Raw genomic sequence first — 20111 nt, 5'->3', positions numbered from 1 at the left:
GACTCCACCAACAAGAAAATAATAAAAACAGGGCGAGACAGAAGGGATTTTAAACATTTTTTTCCAAAGTTTCTTCTACACAATTTCATTTCATAAGAAAGACATGAGGTCTTGAAGTAGTGCAGCTTTTTCGTCCGATATAATCGAACACAATTACAGCAAGATCAGATTTAAAACCTAGAATCATCCACACACAAGAAAAGACATTTTTATAAAAGGATTCAACCCACTCGATCACCTCAGAATCAGCTCATTTTATATAAAGTACAGTAACTTCAGTATATTTAATGTTACAGGCCCTTCGACGTGCATCATGGCATTATTTTTCCAGCATTTTTGATCTGTTCAAATTTCACAAGAACATATACACATTTAAGCTCTGCTCAGAACTGCAACAGAGCCAAATATACACCCAAAATCCAGTATCCCTGGAAAGCTCCAATCTGATTTAAATTGGTGACAAACATAAATAACATGTAAACATGATCAGGTGAGTCTGAGGTACAGGTGGGAACATCTGGTTCATATATCACTAAGAGAGGACCACTGATCTCGATGCACTGAAAGTTAATTTGTTGCATTATTATATTTCTAAATCATTATACACAACATGTGAACTTCATGCGTCTCTGTTGGCATGTCGAAGTGTTCTTGGGCAAGACACTGAATCTCAAACTGCTCCCACACAGTACTGGAGTGTAAGTGTGTGAGATGGTGAAAAAGTGCTTAAAGGGGAGAGAATAAACCAATGTATGAATGTGGCTCAGAGTGTTAAAAGTTATTTCAACTGCAGAAGGAATCACGACTAGAAGACAAGCCTGGTATCCAAATGTAAGGAAAAAAGGAGACTTTTCATATCCTAAAACTTTTTTTAACAGGCCGCCTGTCACGCATGGTGATAATGTCCCTTAGAAGTTGACCCAAAGTGCACATTTGAAAGTTTTCACCAGCGAATCATCAGAAAACAGATCAATAGAAACAAGATTTACTCTTCAGATTTACACCCACTCAAAGTGCCACAAACTGATTTGGCTGCAGTTTTTAAAAAACTATTTAAATGTGCTTTTCAGCCCTGATAACGTCATGTGTACTCGAAGCTATGAAAGATCCAAAACACTAAAATACTGGTTGAATTTTGCCTGGTTTCATTAAATATACCAAAGTTACTATATACTTTAAGAAAGTGTTGATTCTGAGGGGGTCAGGTGATTTTAAAAGATATGTTTTTTTGGCATTTAAATCACAAATAAAGCACTGCAGATTTGCAGAAGATTTTAAAATAATGCAGTCGTTCACTGAGAATGACATGTCTGTATAATCCTTTATTCCCGATCAGCTGTGGCTGTCCCAGCTCTAGTCAACGACCAGCGTGCTCCTCACGGTGGGAAACAACTCGAAGAAACCCTGAAGAAGCGAGAAGAAGCAGAAAACAGGAAGTGACAGCAAAGTTTAATATCACTAAGATTTTTTAAAGTAGATGAAAAAGCACAATAACAGGTAAAAATATAACCTAAAAGAACTCTGTCAAATGCCAGCAATGAGATCACTTAATTTGATTCTAATGCCACAGCTGGACAGTTCAAACCTGACATATTCTGACTAGAACTGTGACAAACGGATATTTCGTTGTCAGCTCAGGCGCTCATGACTATTTATCTCAGTAACTTAGGAGTTGACAAGTAGACATACATTAGTAAAGCACCATGGAGGTTCTCAAAATATTAACAATGTAAAGAGAAATGTAAGTTTATAAAATGTTCAATAATTGGCTTATACAGGCTTAAAAATGACTGAACAGGCCCCAGATTGAGAGCCTTGGTTTGAACAGACAGAAAGATAAAAAATAGCATAAAGCGCTTTTCCAAACTCAAATAAACAACAGCAAATAAAACATGGCATAATCAATAAAAAAAGGTTTAAATCAATTTAATAAAATATGTAGCTTGTGCGGTGTAGCGAGGATGGGGGCGATGTGGTGTTTTGTTTCGATTGAGATAGCAGAGATGGATGGGCAGCGGCTCCAAACATGATGAGTCCAAAGCATGGAAGCATATATATATATAAAAACATAAAAACATAAAATGGGACCAAGGACTAAGCCTTGGGGAACTCCACATGAGAGGTGGCTGAGGATGAGGAAAATTCTGTCTTTACAAGATAAAGGGATCTGTTTGATAAGCAGGAGCAAGGCAAGAGACGTCTCCATTAAACAGAAACCAAAAAGCCAAAAGATGTAAGACAAAGTTAAAGTGTTACATCTGAGAAGTTGAGGCCAGTGTCTGTATGTTAAAGTTTATTTAAGCAACTTTCAAAAGTAGCTGCAGACTTACGACAAAGTACTGAAACAATGATAAGAACAATTAAAGTCAGTTGTGTTTTACCATGTAACCATCACTTTTGGTATTTATACTTCATTAATCACGTCCTTTATAGAAAACATAAATTTACAAGGTCATGAATTAGGGGAGACACACAAATCTTACCTAAGCAACAGAAAATGTTTGGATTAAACTGCTGATGAAGCTGCCAGATCTTGCAGGAAATCCAAACTTTATGAAGCTATTATGTGTGTGAATTCAAAAGTAAAACCAGCTGGTCTATTAATTAGCTCTACATAATTCACACCCAATTTGATCTGTTACCTTGAAAAGGGTGGTGCTCTGCAGGACACTGGATGTACAACACATCTCCCTGATGGAGTGCATGGAGAGCTGCGGGGAGCCGATGTCCACCACGGGGACGCCGAGACGGGCCGCCAGGATGGGACCGATGGTGGTTCCACAGGGGCTGTCGTTACGGACCATCACGTCCTACAAGAAGACCAACAGGAACGCTCAGACTATTAAGTTAGAGTAAAAATAAAAACTGCCTCTAGTGGGTATTAAGAGGCACTGCAGGTCAAGGAGCAAGGAAAGGTGAAACGAGTTACACTATATAAAACAGCAAAGTGCATTAATAACGCTCATGAATTGAAATGAGAATAGTGTAAATAAATTTGGTGTGACCACCTTTATTCTTCAGCACAGTCTGAACTCTCTTACTCATTTCTTTAAGTAATCGATAGTTTTTTATTCCTGCCAAGTCTTCTTTTGTCCTCCAATTCTCCAGTTTCCTCAGATTTTTTTAGTGTGTCCTTATATGTCAAGTTTTCAGCTAATAGCTCTTTAGGAATCACCTTGTTGGTACAAAAATATTATTTTATGTCCGTCAAACTGTGTTAACTTTGGTATTTCATAAATTCAAATAAAGAAAGGAGAACAAATAATGTGCTTTTGTGACAGGCTGCTAGTAACAGATTGCATTTAAACTCGGTCCTTTACCCAGTGGTCCTTTTGTCTGATTATTTTACAAATACATTCCACTTCAATAAAATGACATTCTTGGGTCGATCCATTTGACACATTTTATTTTATTGTTTAAATCGAACCTGATGCTGCCACAGTCTCTTCCTCACAGTGAGGGATACAGCTTATTAACGTAACACTAGTATCCATTGGTATCAGTAATGGAACTGGAGAAGCTGGATCTTTGCAACTAATTCCAGGACATAACATGTAAACATCTGGAAAAATCTGGAAATGTGCTTTTACACAAATACTGGTATCACAGAAAACAAGCTGAGTTCTTCATGAATTACAGTGACATAAACGCCACCGTTTTAATTCCTGTTTCTTAACTTTTACTGCAAACAGTCTTCTACAATCACACAAATGCCATCACTCAGTTCTCAATTTACCTGCAGCGGCACGTTGACCTTGCTGGCCACCTCTCTGACAATGGAGGCGGTGACAGCCGTAGTTGCGTAACGCTGGTTGCTGTTGAACTTGATTACCGGGCCCTTAAACAAAAAAACAAACAAACAAACAAACAAAAAAAAAAAATCACACAGGAAATCAACCACCTGGTGAGTCTCCTAAACTTTAAATAGCAATTAAATTGACTCACCTTGTGAAAAGCCGGCCGGTGGTTCTCCTCATGTTTCTCCCTGAGAGGAAACAAAATTAAAAACATATCAAACTAGAATACAAATGAAGACCAGCGATTACAGGTTTTATCTGATCTTAATGATCTAAAACGCCTTCTTTTTCTCGAATGACCGTTTAGTGCAAATGTCTGAGAGCACGTAATCTCATGCTGATACTGACTGGTAGTTGGGGTGCACGGCGTGCGCCATGTCAGCGCTGATCATGAAGGAGAGCGGCGCCGCCTGCTGGAAGGCGGTGAGGTTGGAGGGGGAGGAGGCGAGGCGGCTGAGAATGAGCTCTGTCAGGTTGGACTGAGCGCCCTGAGCGCTCTCTGATCCCACCTACAGGAAACAGGCCACACTGTAAAAAATACACCCAGGTAGTTTCACCTGCAGGCGATGACATCATTCTTCATCGCTCTGCTGGTTGTTTTCACGTTTTTTCACGTGAGATATCCAGAGCAAACAGCAGCTTCGCATCATCTCAGAATCACCTGCAGAGGAGCTTTTAATTATTATTATTATTACTGTTTAATTATGAGACACTAAAGCTGCTGTTTGCCTGCTTCTCTGGTATCCTGGCTGCCCCACACTGGCCCAGTCTCCTCTCTAAAAGCTTGGTGGACTCACCTCCTCGTTGTCGTACAGAGTGATCATACGGACGTTGGGATCTTTAGCCAGAGAGTCTGCTGTGCAGGACTCCATCAGCCCCTGAGCAAGAAAGAGGAAGTGAGGACTGAGAAACGTGGCTCGGTGTGATTAAAAACCTCCGTCTGCTTTGTGAGATATGTGAAAAACATTTGGGAGAGTCTTTGTGAGGAAGAAATTAGCACGAGTTCATTTAACTGAATCCCAGCTTAATGCCAGTTATTTACATTTTCATTCAGAGCATTCAAATGTTAAAGCTTTTAAAGTAAATCTTTCCATTATTTTTAAACTAAACAACAGAACAAAACACATTTGCTGCATTTAATGTTGAAGAACTATAAATAAACTGAAAATATACATATAAAGGTTTTTTTCAAGCAGTGGGAACAAAATGAAAGACACAAGAAGAGAAATAAATCCTTTTTCTTTTTCTGGCCTGGTAGTAAAAGTGAAATTGTGCTTGCAGCAGGTGGAAAAGCGACTGACCCGCAGGGCGCAGTAGCAGCTGTGCAGGTTGTCCAGACGAGGAGAGTAAATGAACTCCTCGTACACGCCTCCTAAAGCCTGCAGAGACAAGAGAGGAAGGCGCCGACTCACGTTTTGTTACTAGACTTACAGAACATAAACGGTCAGATTTAAAAAAAACTTTAAACTCTGTTCAATCTCATATACATAACTCACACTGGTACAAAGAGACTGTAAGTACCATCATAACTCTCCACTGTTTCAAAGGAGCTTGCAAAGAAAGGCGTCTGGACTTCTTTAAATTACTTGAAGACGTTTCACCTCTCATCCGAGAAGCTTCTTCAGTTCTAAGGTCAAATGGTGGAGAGTCCCAGATATAAACCTAGTGGGAGTGACCCCCCCACAGAGGGACAAAAGGACCCCCTGATGATCCTCTCAGTTCCTTAGAACTGAAGAAGCTTCTCGGATGAGAGGTGAAACGTCTTCAAGTAATTTAAAGAAGTCCAGACGCCTTTCATGCAAGCTCCTTTGACTACGATGACCTGGATGACTAAGAACCTTCACAGACATATCTCCACTGTTTCAAATATAGTCACCAACGCTGCACAAATTTTACTCCAGCAAGTAGTCCCTATCAAACATGCCTGGAATAAGTGAGCAGAATGAGAGTCTGCCCTTTCGACCCTCTTTCATAAAACTGTTGAGGAGTTTCATTTAAACCGAGGCTGGAAGTCTCACAGAGTCCTCGAGGTGAAAAACAGAGTGTGAGGAGAAGCTCCTGTATGCCTTATAGTGTGTTTGAATCTGGAAGACTGCTTTCTCTCATCTGATCAATATCACTAAAATTAGAAATCCTGTCTCAGAGTGATGCTGAAAAAAATAACTGGTACATTTATTACTTCATTGTAACATCTTATCATTATGAAGCTGTTCTAAAAGCTCTCTGAAAAGCCTCCGGTTGATCCCAAACACATCAAAGAACTGAATTTAAAATCCTTCTTCTCACACACACTACTCTGAAAAGCCTCGAGTCCCCATCATTTCTTTACATTTTGCTTCCAGACTTTGCTGTAATTTTGAAAGTGCTTGTAAGCGACAATTCTCCCAACTTTCTGAAGCTCTTTCAAAGTGTTTCTTTGGACAGCTGTTGCTTTTTCAGTCCAATCGTTGTACCTTACCATTTTTAGTTAATCCTTAACGCTGACCTATGAATCATTCAAGCATGAAAAGGGTACCTTACTCAATTATCAACTTAGCAAAGAGCCAATTTTGAATTGTATCTTCATGCAGAAAAACACAATTTGTTACCATTTCTTTAGTTGAATCTATGAAAAATCCCAAACACAACACAGTTTGACAGACATGAAATAGTATTTTTCACCAGCGAGGTGATTCCCAAAGAGCGGTTAGCTGAAAACTTGGTGTCTCTCAGCATGGTGTGCAGCGTGTCCTTAAAAAAAACAATTGAGGGACCCGTACAAGTGGAGGACAAAAAAAAAGAAAAAGAAAAAAAGAAGTGGCATATTTCTGCATGCTTCAATAAATTGCTGCGCGCATTTCATACGTTCTTAGCAAAAATATAAAGATATGAGGGGTGACTCAAGACTTTTGCACAGTACTGAATAATCAGAGCCCATCATTTCTTGTCTAAACTGTATCACATCAACAGAGCACTTCGCTCTCAGACTGCAGGCTTACTTGTAGTTCCTGGATATTTAAAAGTAGAATGGGAGGCAGAGGCTTCAGCTTTTAGGCCCCTCTTCTCTGGAATAAGCTCCCAGTTTGGACTCAGGAGACAGACACCATCTCTACTTATAAAATTAGGCTTACGTTTATAAGCTTCTCTCTCTCTATCGGTAGGTCTTTACAGTATGAAGCACACTGCTGAGAACCGGTGCTCTAAAAACTATACTCAAATTAATCTAACTTACTGGAATAAAATCAGAGCCATAGAAGCTCCATCTCAACTTGTTTTATTCACACATCTGAAATGAAACCTGACATAAGATGTTTTAGAGTTTTAGTCGCTTTAAGTTTCTCTGAAATGCCTGCAGAGTCAACCTGAGCTAACTGTGCAGACATCGCTCTCCTTCCTTTGTTGTGACAGATACTTAAGCCTACTAATGCAATTGATGGCATTTTCAAGCTAAATCTTGAGTGTGCCCAAGCCTCAGTCTGCCTTCATTTATCAGTTCGTCCACATTTCTCTTCATGCTGGTTCTTCTTGGCAGTCAAACACATGATCATTTTGGATCTACTGACCTGATTCAAACAAATTCTGCATGTGTTTGTCTTGGATTCTGTGCCAGCTGTCATAAAACTGATTAAACTAAAGACATCGGCCGACTTCCTGGGATCATCACTGCATTGAAAGTGACAGGAAGTCAATGGTTTACTCGCGGACTCACCGCAGGCTGCGTGTCAGCCAGACACAGCTCAAAGTCCAGCAGAGCTTCTGGCTCGACTCCCAGCTCCGAGCACAGCACCTTCACCAGCGCTGGGTGGTGTTTCTCCGCCTGAGGAAGGGACACAAAGCACAACGCAGCATCTTTAAGACTCATGTTCGTGATGTCAGCTGAAAGTACGCGGTTTATCTTTAGCTTTCAGACACCAAATCTGATAGATTATCTTTTCTTATTCCAGAGATTACTCAGGCCTCAAAATGATCTAAATATTTGGCATTTCCCAGCTTCTGCAGGCCAAGGTATCTCAGCATTTTAAGGTATCTGAAAGAGCTTTTAATACCAATTTTTTACCCAAATTTTGGATGAATGAATGTAATCCCATTCAGGGCTTTTTACAGATCTGTAGGTTGGGGTTACCGTGCTGGCAGCAGAGGAGGCGTCTCCAGAGGACGCCGAGCCTGTCTCCAGTTCCTCCTGGACGGCAGTGGCGATGATGGGCACACTGAGACAGATGAAACATACCGACTATAAACCAAAGCTCATCTCAAAGTCACATCAATGATGGACTAAAAATAGAACAAGAAAAGGCAATGACACACAGGCTTCCCTGCCTATCTATGACATCACGCAGATCCAAGGGTAGAATAGAAGCCCGAAATAAAGTGTTCACGGGGATTAGGTTTTATTATTTGTGCCTGTGTCCATGTTTAATATGAGCTTCCACTGTAACAAATTCAATAAAAGTGGTGCATTTCATAGAAGTGTTGCGTTTAGTAACTGACAGGTGGTTCTCCTTGTTGGGCCCGAAGGAGTCGTTGATGTCCCGCTGCAGGTGGATGGCCAGGTGAGGGATCCTGAGCAGAGGCCTGGAGACGTGAACGAGTCGATTCACCAGCTTCCCGCCACTCTGAAGTAAAAAATATGGAGTTTCCATCATATCAAAAGGACATTACATAAACTAACTGTGGGCCACATTTAGCTTGGAAAACAGGATCCCAGTTTACGGTTCTACATTGATTTGTTAATTATTTTCTGGCCAAAGTTGAACAGGGATTCCTGCATGCACACATTAAGAGGAAATCAACAGTATGGATCATGTAATCAGAAACAGTTGTGAATATGTCACTGTTGTCGAAGCTCCTACTGATTGTTATATTGTTTTTTTTCCCCTCAACGGACTCAACAGAAGATGATCCCACGCTGCTTCAATAATGTTAAGGTGACTGATAGTGGTCTTTGAAAAAGGTATTGCCTGTCTGAATTTTCTGAATCGTGCAGCTGCGTTTTTGTGATGTTTTGCTGTAAAAAGCGATTCGACTACTCATTTAAACGGGTTTACTGTTGTGTCACAGTCTGGCTCGAGCTGACAGCTGTAGGCGAGACATTTAGCCTCTCGTCCTCAGTGGTGCGCTCGATAAATGTCATCAAAAAAAGCAGCACCGAAGTTTGACATTTTATAGAGGAATGGGTCAAAGCTGATGGTCAGGCTCCGCATAGAAAGCAAACCAGTTTCCTGATTAGAAAGAAAATGGCTTCATGTTTTTGGTCATAAATTTACATACATTTTATTTTACAGAAAAATAGCTACATATTTATATCAAATTTAAGACCAAAACCTTACAATTGAGCCTTACAATGAATTTAACATTTCTGTAAGTTATATTCTGTACAGCTTAAAAAAATAAAAAAAAACAAACCCCAAAGAAAACCAGACAGCACAGATTTAATAGTAAGCCACAGAAGTAAACATAAAAACAATCACACTACCTTGACCATAACGCGGCCTGCGATGGTGAGATCACGGTCAAACCAGGTGTTCCAGATTCCGCCGCCGTAGCACTCCACGCCGACCTGCAGGCAGCCCTGCTTGGTCCTCTTAGACCTCGGCTTCACCTGGAAGCACAAACACAATCAATAATCTCACAATCAAAAAATAAACACAATCATGATTTTTCTTCCCTTCTTTTGGTACAAAGAATTTGGATGAGGTTGCCTCAGTTTTCAGATTATTCTAAGACCTTAAAATGACTAAAACAAAACCATGTTGGTTCTCCAGACAGACGCAGCATTTCCTTTGGCGTCCACCCTCCTAAACATGAGAGGAAGAAGCTGATAGTAAAATAAAAACCATTCCTCATGACTCTCGGCATCGGCTCAGCTTCACTCTCCTCATGTTTCAGCTCCTCCCCGCTATGGTTTGGCTTTGCATCCAGAGTGGAAGCAAAGAGCTGATACAGGTGAATGAGTGGGCGGAGTCTCACCCTGAGGCAGGGGCTGTCTGTGTGGGCGCCGATCATAGAGAAGCCGTTTCCCGGCAGGTAGCGTCCACCCACCGCAAAGGCAATGAGGCTGGAGAAGTTCCTGGTCACAAAGTACTGCAGAGAGAAGACGGGAAAGACGGCAAATTTATCCCCATTATGGTCTCCCTTGAAGCAAGTCCACCAATCAGAAACAACCTGCTTGTGATTGGTAGATTCAAATGGAGAGAGCAAATGGAAAACTATTTAAACAGCAGTTAACCTAACACGCATGTCTTTGCACTATAGGAGGAAACCTACAGATGCACATTTTTCAAAATAAAAGCTTCTGTTAGGAAGCTATTATGACAGGAAGCATCATGAAATTCAGCCATATGCAGATAAATTAAATACCCCCACTTTATTATAACTTAACAGAAATCTCAAACACATTTTCAAAATAATGTGTTCTTATTCTTTTTCAAAATAAAAAATTCCGTTAGTTACAGTAACTTGTCAGGATGTGAAATGAAAGTCAGATATTCAAAGCAAAAGACCCTCAGCTGTTATAGAAATTCACCAGAATGTCATAAAGGGTCATTTTTTCCTAAATAAAAGGTCCCCAGTTACTTTTGGGAAATTATGAGGACATTCAGACATATGCAAAACTTTGAAAATTAAATCATTTGATTGTTGCAGAAAATGAATAAAATTATAGAAATTCACCAGGATAATTTTCCTTTGTATTAAAAGTCTACCTGACATACACATAACACACAAGGTAAAGGACTTCAGGATGTTAAAATACACATTTAATGTTCAAAATAAAAGACCCTTAACTGTTATAGAAATTTACCAGGATACTTTAAAGGGTCTCTTTTTCCCAAAACAAAATCGAATGTCAGATTTTCAAAACAAAAGCCCCTAGACGTTTACAGACATTTATCATGATACTTCCAAAATAAAAGCCCTTGGATAGTTAGTGAACATGGTCAGATTTTACAAATACAAATTCTGAAATTTCAGCATATACAGGGAGTGCAGAATTATTAGGCAAATGAGTATTTTGTCCACATCATCCTCTTCATGCATGTTGTCTTACTCCAAGCTGTATGGGCTCGAAAGCCTACTACCAATTAAGCATATTAGGTGATGTGCATCTCTGTAATGAGAAGGGGTGTGGTCTAATGACATCAACACCCTATATCAGGTGTGCATAATTATTAGGCAATGTCCTTTCCTTTGGCAAAATGGGTCAAAAGAAGGACTTGACAGGCTCAGAAAAGTCAAAAATAGTGAGATATCTTGCAGAGGGATGCAGCAGTCTCAAAATTGCAAAGCTTCTGAAGCGTGATCATCGAACAATCAAGCGTTTCATTCAAAATAGTCAACAGGGTCGCAAGAAGCGTGTGGAAAAACCAAGGCGCAAAATAACTGCCCATGAACTGAGAAAAGTCAAGCGTGCAGCTGCTAAGATGCCACTTGCCACCAGTTTGGCCATATTTCAAAGCTGCAACATCACTGGAGTGCCCAAAAGCACAAGGTGTGCAATACTCAGAGACATGGACAAGGTAAGAAAGGCTGAAAGACGACCACCACTGAACAAGACACACAAGCTGAAACGTCAAGACTGGGCCAAGAAATATCTCAAGACTGGTTTTTCTAAGGTTTTATGGACTGATGAAATGAGAGTGAGTCTTGATGGGCCAGATGGATGGGCCCGTGGCTGGATTGGTAAAGGGCAGAGAGCTCCAGTCCGACTCAGACGCCAGCAAGGTGGAGGTGGAGTACTGGTTTGGGCTGGTATCATCAAAGATGAGCTTGTGGGGCCTTTTTGGGTTGAGGATTGAGTCAAGCTCAACTCCCAGTCCTACTGCCAGTTTCTGGAAGACACCTTCTTCAAGCAGTGGTACAGGAAGAAGTCTGCATCCTTCAAGAAAAACATGATTTTCATGCAGGACAATGCTCCATCACACGCGTCCAAGTACTCCACAGCGTGGCTGGCAAGAAAGGGTATAAAAGAAGAAAAACTAATGACATGGCCACCTTGTTCACCTGATCTGAACCCCATTGAGAACCTGTGGTCCATCATCAAATGTGAGATTTACAAGGAGGGAAAACAGTACACCTCTCTGAACAGTGTCTGGGAGGCTGTGGTTGCTGCTGCACGCAAGGTTGATGGTGAACAGATCAAAACACTGACAGAATCCATGGATGGCAGGCTTTTGAGTGTCCTTGCAAAGAAAGGTGGCTATATTGGTCGCTGATTTGTTTTTGTTTTGTTTTTGAATGTCAGAAATGTATATTTGTGAATGTGGAGATGTTATATTGGTTTCACTGGTAAAAATAAATAATTGAAATGGGTATATATTTGTTTTTTGTTAAGTTGCCTAATAATTATGCACAGTAATAGTCACCTGCACACACAGATATCCCCCTAAAATAGCTAAAACTAAAAACAAACTAAAAACTACTTCCAAAAACATTCAGCTTTGATATTAATGAGTTTTTTGGGTTCATTGAGAACATGGTTGTTGTTCAATAATAAAATTATTCCTCAAAAATACAACTTGCCTAATAATTCTGCACTCCCTGTACAGTTGAGAGTGCAATCTTGTGCGAACCATTTAGATTTCCGTTCTACTACTTTTTACCCCACCTTGCTGGCTGGCTTGATGTCCCACTGCTCCGTCTCCTTGAGCTCGATGAACCCAGCCTCCAGCAGATGCCGGCGACATTCTTCAACCACTGCAGGGCGAGAAAGTGGAGGAAACATGAAGTTTATTTGGTTTTGTTAAAGTCAAACTGATCTATGCAGTCTGACTACATGCCTTACTGTCAGTTCTGGGCGTTGTTTGTCATGATTACTTTTCAACGCTGATTAAAGTACTGAGACAACAGAGACTGAGTTTTAGAGACCTCACTGTCACATTTAACTACTCCTCAGTAAATCAATGGGAGCCATTTTCTACTTTTCAGTTGTTTTTCAAACTAGTGAAAACTCAGATTTTGTTAAGCCTAAAATGAGGTAGAGATGAGTTTCAGAGCAAAGACATGACTTTAAAATGTCTATCTCTTCTCAACCAAGTGTGCGAAAGCTATTTAAAAGATGCTACCAATTCAATAATTAAATTACCAAAATAAACCAAAAAAAGTGCAAAACGTTATTACCTTTTGCACTTCATTCCCGTTAAGGAACTGAAAAATTATTTAAATTCTTTGGTTCTTTATTTGTTCTTGGGGATAGAGTTCAGAGGGCAAAGGCTGTAGACATGATGAAATATCTGTTCCATCTCAATCTTATCTCTCTGGCTCAAAGGTGATCTGAACTGCATCTCAGCTGGTTAATGCTGAAACATGAGGACCCGTTTATGCTCTGATTACAACAGAGAGACACTCGCCGTCTTTCCTATCAAACTCAACCTGCTGCCTTCTCTTCACTGATTCTCACTGGTTTTAAAGCACAAAAGCAACAAACTGTCAGCATAAAAAACTTGGTGGGAGGAAAAACAGGTGTCAAATTTAAAATTACACCACAAAGAAAAGAGTGGCATACCGTGGACTCCTATAATGCATGTGTCATGTACAACATACTGAACTGGATAGTATGTGACTGGACCTGCTTTACTGAAGTTGTTTTACTTTCAGCTGCTTGTTAAACAAACTTTATTAAATGAGAAAACTTTCTCTTTAGAGACAGAAAATAAACCTCAGTTTCCAGCTGGGCATTTATTATAAGAGCAATGGTAAATTCAAATAACTGCTTAATTTTTCAATAATTTCAATAAAAATAATTTTCAATAATAATTTCAATAGATTTTTGTTAATTTAATGGTGTTTTTTCTTTATTACCTGTTTAAGTATTTTCCATGTATTCGTTTCAGTTTTTTGTAATTTTACCAGTTCTTTCTCAGAATTTTCCCCTTTTTTAATTTTGCCAATTTTCTTGTAAATGTCATCTTTTTCCTCATGAATTTGTAGGAGGATTTTTTTTCTAATGCATTTTTCATTTTTTTTCCATCTTGATAGAATTTTATTTATATCTTTTCTTATGAATTACAAGTTTTCCTTGTAAATTTGGTAGTTCTTTCCCTCAGAAATGGGTGGCAATGTTTACCACATGCACATTTTGTGTACATTTGCAATATTAATCTTGAAATTTCCAAATTTCTTTTCCTCAAATCTTTAGCCACCTCCAGCTCCTTCTTTTTTCCCCATTTATTCATTTTCCTTCTGTGGCTCTAATGTACTGCCAATACAAATATGCCAGTAAGACTCTCAATAAGCGAGCTACAACAGCCATGCACCAGTAACATTTTTAAGAAGTTGGACTTTTTCTTATTATGCTTACTAAGTACTGGACATGGTCGCCGAAGTAAAAGCCTGCCTCTGACAACACGGAGAAGGTTTGCAATAATACTTTACCTCATATAAACGGGTGCTGAGCTTCAACAGGACTTTAAATTCAAAGATTTATAAACGGAGTTTGGTTCGGTACAGTTTGGAACTTGGATAAAAAACATTCAACGCTGCCATGTACGTAAGTTCCGTATGATACATATTTTATTACATTTGAAGGGATAAATCCAGAGTTTTGCAGACTTTACCGTGATACGGAGACACTCCTCTGTTGACAAACTGCAGAAACTCTTTGGCTGCTGACTGCACGGCCTCTTTGGAGCTCTTCATGATCAGCGACTAAAGGGGGGAAAAGTATAAAAAGTGTGAAAACTGTGCGCAATAAAGAATAACTTGATCACAGTAAACGCGACAGCAAAGCTAGCAAGATCTTAGTGACAAACAGCTAGCGCCTAATTTCAACTTCGGACTGTAAGTTGAGTTCTTATGTAGGATCTGTTTTTGTCCGATAATGGAACTAACTATGTTTTGCTAGCTAACCTAATCGGGACACCCCGAGCTTTCAACGTCTTCTTCGTCACTCTTTTTTTCTTTTTCTTTTGCGACTAAAGTCAACACAGTTGTAAGTGAGGAAGCACCGCCTCCACGTGACGGCTCCACAGTAATCATTGTTATGGCACTTACCTGCATTAACCGGACTTTGATATTCTGAAATGGTACAAAGAAGACGAGCAACGACAGATTAGCTGACAGCGGCGGAGAAAGGAGCAGAGTCACAAACAGCGCAGCAGCGACACCCAGCGGCCAGGAGGCGCAATGGAACTCTCACAGGACTCCGCTTTCAGACTAATTCCTTCATTTAATTATTAATATCAGTCATTACACTTTGTACTGGGTCACTTTTGTGATATATTTTACTTTATTATACCCTGAATTGAAATTTTTAGGTACACTTTGCTAGTACCAAATTGGAGCCACTTTTTTTTGTCTTTGGAGCTGCTTCAATTCTTCATAGCATAGATTCAACAAGGTACTAAAAAGATGACAGCATCACACAGATGCTGCAGATTTGTCAGCTGCACATCCATGATGACAATCTTTTGTTCCACCACATACCACAGGTGCTCTATTGTGGAGGTTATTTTAGTACAGTTAGCTTATGTTCAAGAAACTAGTTTGACATGATTTAAGCTTTGTGACATTTTCTCCCTCATAAATGCAGCTCACTGGATATTTTCTCCTTTTCTGACCATTCCCTGTAAACCCTAGAGATGGTTGTGTGGGAAAATCCCAGCAGATCAGCAGTTTGTGAAATACTCAAACCAAGAACCATGCCACATCCAAACTTAAATCACCTTTCTTCCTCATTCTGATGCTCAGTTTGAACCTCAGCAGGTCATCCTGACCGTGTTTAGATACATTTGGGAATTGCTTTAATATTATTGGCTGATCAGATATTTGTGTTAACACCCACACTGCTACAGAAAAAATCAGCACAGCAATCAGCTGTTTTAAAATAATACCAAAAGCAGCAGCATACAGAGGCTTCAGATACTGACAAGAGCTTAAACTAAATTCCTAAAATCCATCATTTTCTGTCTTTTTGCAGTGCCAATAACAGATTTAAAATTGCAATGCATTGTTGAGACTTGTGTGTTTCATTAGGCAGACTAACAGAGCCAAATCACCCTCTTTTTTGTTCTCATTTGGTTTTATTTTCTATCTGGAGACCTCTGTGTTTATGCTCCATCCCCCCACCATGCTGCCATTCATCACTGTATCACCAGGGGAACCATCCTTATATAGTCCTGAACACCAAGGGAGGAGGAGGAAGAGGAGGAAAGGCAGAAAATGCTGAAGAGAGGTTTACTTTAGCTGTCAGCTCTTGAGGAAGCCCAGAGGGATGAAAATACATACTCACACATTAGCATTCAGACTTTATTAATAGATGTGAGATCAGTGGAAGTGCTGAACACATTCAGATCGTATGGGATTTAGAATAGTCCTCACACAGAAAATCACAGGATAGATCAATTAGGGAAAGCTTACAGTTATGTTTTAAAGTTAGGCAACCTCTAGTGGCCAGAGTGACAAAGTGGTTGTGAAATATATGTAGAGTAGTTACCTTCAGACTGGACTGGATAAGTGGTAGAAAATAGAATAACTACTGGTTCTTAGATAGTTGGTTCTTGTTCTTGTTCTAGTTGCACATTGCCAAAGTTCCTTCAAGGCCAAATTTGATCAAGTATTTTTTTTGTGTAATCCTGCTGACAGACAATAAACAAACCAAACAAACAAGCAAAAAACAAAAAAAAACTTAAACGAAAACTTAGAAAACTCCAAACAGCAGTAACGTCACTGAAGTCTTTCCACCGCTTATGCCTGAATGGTTGGATGGATGGTAAGATGCACTTGAAACTGTCATGAAATGGCAGGCAGCAGGAAGGACCCAAATGCAGAACTCAAAACACAGGGATGAACTGAAGGAGGCTGCTTTATTGCAGTGGCACAACTTACAATACCAAACTAAAACCTAGAAACTAATAACAAAAAACTGGGAAACCACAGCCGGTGATTCCAGGGGGCACAACAGGAGAAACCCAAAAACCAACACTGACAGAAAGAAACACAGGGCTAAAATACACTGAGGGATAACGAGGGAATGGGACACAGGAGGAGAGCACAGCTTGGACTGATCACACTTGACGAGACTAAATGGAGTCAAGGCTAGAAACACAGACGTGAGACAAAGGACCGTCAAAGTAAAATGACACGAACACAAGGGAAGCACAGAGAACACCTAAACACTGGAAGAAAAATAACAAAAAACAGAAATCTCTAAAATATTAATAAACACAAAACATAAACATGGAGTCACCAGACTCCGGACCATGACAGAAACACAGAAAACTGAGTTGTTTAACGTGTATTTAACATAGTAAAAACAAGTTTGTTCCAGTTCAAACCATGACAACATGAGCACTGAACTCCAGTTCCCTGCTAGAGATGCATGGCTCTCATCAATCAGGAATGCCTGCATGGAGAATCAAAAACTGCTGTGACTTTTCATTTGGAGGATTTGTTGTTGGAATAATTTCTTGGTATGAGCATCAGGCCTTAATTGCAATCACTTTATAACAATAATGATAATAACTAGACATGCTAGTGGACCTGAATAAACGAAGGCTTCATTGCCTTTAGTTTACAGTTTTGCTCTTGGAGAGGACACTAATGACCTACTAGAGGGATACATTTCCAGGTGCAAGTCAAGGTGCAGTATATTAAAATAAATACTCCAAAGGTGAGCAATGCCATGAACTATATAAACAAGATGTAGCACGTCCAGGTGGTGTTGTGTAGTTTGATGGCCACAGGTAGGAAAGATTTCCTGTAGTGCATCATGGTGTAAAGACTCTTTTGCTAAACTGTCCAGCACCTCATTGAGAGGGTGTGAAGGCTTATCAGTGTTTCTTACACCTGTAAATGGTAAATGGCCTGCATTTGTAAAGCGCTTTACACTACATTCAGTCATTCACCCATTCACACACACATTCACACACTGGCGATAGCAAGCTACATTTGTAGCCACAGCTGCCCTGGGGCGCACTGACAGAGGCGAGGCTGCCGGACACAGGCGCCACCGGGCCCTCTGACCACCACCAGTAGGCAAACATGGGGTTATGTATTAAGGAGTCAAGCTCCATTTCCACAACCTTACTGACCTAGATAGGTTTGTTAGGTCTGTTAGCATCTGCACCGTCCACACCAGAGCATGGAGGGTGGTGCTGGCCATAAAAGACCCAACATTCAGCTACAGGAGGTTAAATGTCAGGTGGAAGGATGAGGATTAAGTCTATTTTCATGGCAATTCAGTGGACTGAAATAATCTAAATTGATTTATTTACAGGCTTGAAAGAAAACTTAAAAAAATAAATGGAAAAAAAATCATTTCCCCCCCCCCCCCCCCAAAAGCTGGTGGTAACTTGTGCTAACTGAGTCTACAAAAGACTATGAATTTGACTCATTTCATACAGCCACAATAGACATAATAATAAAAGTCTACAAGAATAATCATTAAAATGATTAATAAAAGCACATCTGAGAAATGTGTTTCTTCCTGTTAGCCTGGTCAGAAATGAATGTGTTAACTGTTTCTACATTGACGTCTGATTAGCTTAATTATCTGACAAAAAACATGATGGAATGACAGAACCTTTCCTAATCAAAGTTCATATGGTTATTAGACTTCTGCATAAGTGTTTGGTGACAGGGGAGGAAATGTCATTCCTGAAAAAACTACTAAACAGTAAAATACAAAAAGAACAACAAACCAAAACTATAACCAGGATCAAAGGAAAAGCAAACCATGATGCAACAAACAGAAAGAATAACCAGATAATATCTAAAACAAGAACACCCAGAGTGCGCACCTCCACCTGAAGGGCAAGGGTTATACTAAAACTGATGTTTTATGATGTTCTTATTGCAACATGCTGACGTTAGCCTGTTACAGTGTCATTGTCATGTTGTAGAGTGTCGTATTGAAAATAAAAAACATGTATTGTACAGCTCTCTTCATGCCCTTTCATATCATATTTTACTTGATATGGTTTACTTTGACCTTGGGCACTAACAATGAAGGTCAAGGTCAAACGCTTAGCCAACCTCGGCATTCAAGTCCCCCAAGGAGTGTGAAGTTTGACAATGATCCAAAAAAATTGTGGGTAATATAAAGATTTTACAGATTTTGGTGTATTTGGTGTGACCTTGAGCTGAATTTCCCCAAAATTAAATTAGCTCGAGCTGATACCTTAAAAACACTTGACTGCTAACAAACAGACAAACAAACAAACAAATGGAACTGAAACTAGAACGTCCATAAGCTCAAGACTAGAGCTGGGCGATATATCGAGTTTTTAAAAAATATCGATATATTTTATACGAGATATAAGATGTGACAATATCCTTTATATCGATATAGTCTATGTTACGTTATAATTATACTTGTGGAGCCGCAAGTTTGCCTCTCTTTCGTCCACTTTCGTCTTTACGCAACGTTACTCGGCCTCGCCTCTCCTTCACTGAACACAACTCCCCCTCCTCCCCCATCGCTTCACCTGCAGGAAGCGACAAGATGGACACGGCAAATCTCCGTTAACGAGTTACTGCGCATCGCCCCGTGCGTGGGGCTGGACGGCATCAACGTGTTAGCTAGCTAACCACGCTAACGAGCTAACCACGCTAACGCCATGCAGCCCAGAGGGGCTGCACGGACTAAAATCCTTTCATTTTCTCAAAAGTTGACAGCGCGCCTTATGTATGAATTCTGGTTGTGCTTGATGGCCGCGAACCGATTTTATGTGGAACACGGCGCTCAGCAATCTGTCAAAAAATGTTTTAGTACGACTTTGGTAAGCTACAGAGCTGCACCGCTTGATGGATTGTCGGAGCATTACGGCTGAGCCTCGCGGAGTGATACGTACTGTGCTTCAACGTAATATTACCCTACTGTGTATAAGGACCATAAATGGCACCTGTTAAGAGACGTGGTTGCGAAGCGGATTTCAAACTCCAGGCTGTCAGTCACGCAGTACAAGTTGGGAACAGAGCAGCTGTGAAATCTGTCTTTGTTATTGTGCTCAGCGTCTTTTAGTTTATATTTTGACTGCACAATTGTGAGCTTTTTGTTATGCACAAAAACAACATTGTTTTCTTTTATTTATGGAGCATTATTATTTAATAAATGCTCATAATTTATTTTTGAGTAAATTTTATGTACATCTGCTCTATGTTAATAAAAGTGCCTGTGTGACTTCTGGGACACAGCTTTGACTAAGAACTCTCTTTTTGTTCTTACTTTATGGCTTTAAAAAAAATATCGAGATATATATCTTATATCGCCATCCAGCTAAAAAATATCGAGATGTGAATTTTGGGTCATATCGCCCAGCCCTACTCAAGACATTGGGTCAATGACCGAGGACCAGATGTGATAATCGTGATTTTATTTTGCACCTGCCGACATGAATTTGA

At 39.9% G+C, this 20111-nt stretch overlaps 2 protein-coding genes across 3 annotated transcripts in view; one reads left to right on the top strand and one right to left on the bottom strand.

Moving 5' to 3' along the window:
• Window positions 1–1205: 1205 nt before the first annotated feature.
• Window positions 1206–14894, bottom strand: dnpep (aspartyl aminopeptidase). Of its 2 annotated transcripts, none has more exons than XM_080877368.1 (15): window positions 14763–14894; window positions 14327–14417; window positions 12379–12467; window positions 9744–9857; window positions 9250–9375; window positions 8265–8389; window positions 7900–7984; window positions 7486–7593; window positions 5099–5176; window positions 4595–4675; window positions 4146–4306; window positions 3946–3985; window positions 3737–3838; window positions 2643–2810; window positions 1206–1404 (listed from the first exon to the last, which is right to left on the bottom strand). In XM_080877368.1, exons 1-15 carry the CDS (start codon window positions 14766–14768, stop codon window positions 1354–1356), a joined length of 1425 nt encoding a protein of 474 aa, XP_080733494.1. In that variant the 5' UTR covers window positions 14769–14894; the 3' UTR covers window positions 1206–1353. The 2 variants fall into 2 exon arrangements, with proteins under 2 accessions (XP_080733494.1, XP_080733495.1); XM_080877369.1 differs by lacking the exon at window positions 14763–14894 and adding an exon at window positions 14619–14683.
• Window positions 14005–20111, top strand: part of LOC308393533 (desmin-like) — a 23433-nt gene continuing 17326 nt past the window's right edge. Inside the window, exon 1 of the mRNA XM_080877370.1 lies at window positions 14005–14255. The gene's annotated coding sequence lies outside the window, so the exon portion shown is untranslated. The remainder of the gene's footprint in view (window positions 14256–20111) is intronic.

Source organism: Rhamphochromis sp. 'chilingali' (assembly GCF_963969265.1).
Source record: "Rhamphochromis sp. 'chilingali' genome assembly, chromosome: 3".
NCBI classification, from domain to species: Eukaryota; Metazoa; Chordata; class Actinopteri; order Cichliformes; family Cichlidae; genus Rhamphochromis; species Rhamphochromis sp. 'chilingali'.
The sequence above is the reverse complement of the archived record's forward strand: the minus strand, read 5'-3'. Positions and strand labels throughout refer to the sequence as shown.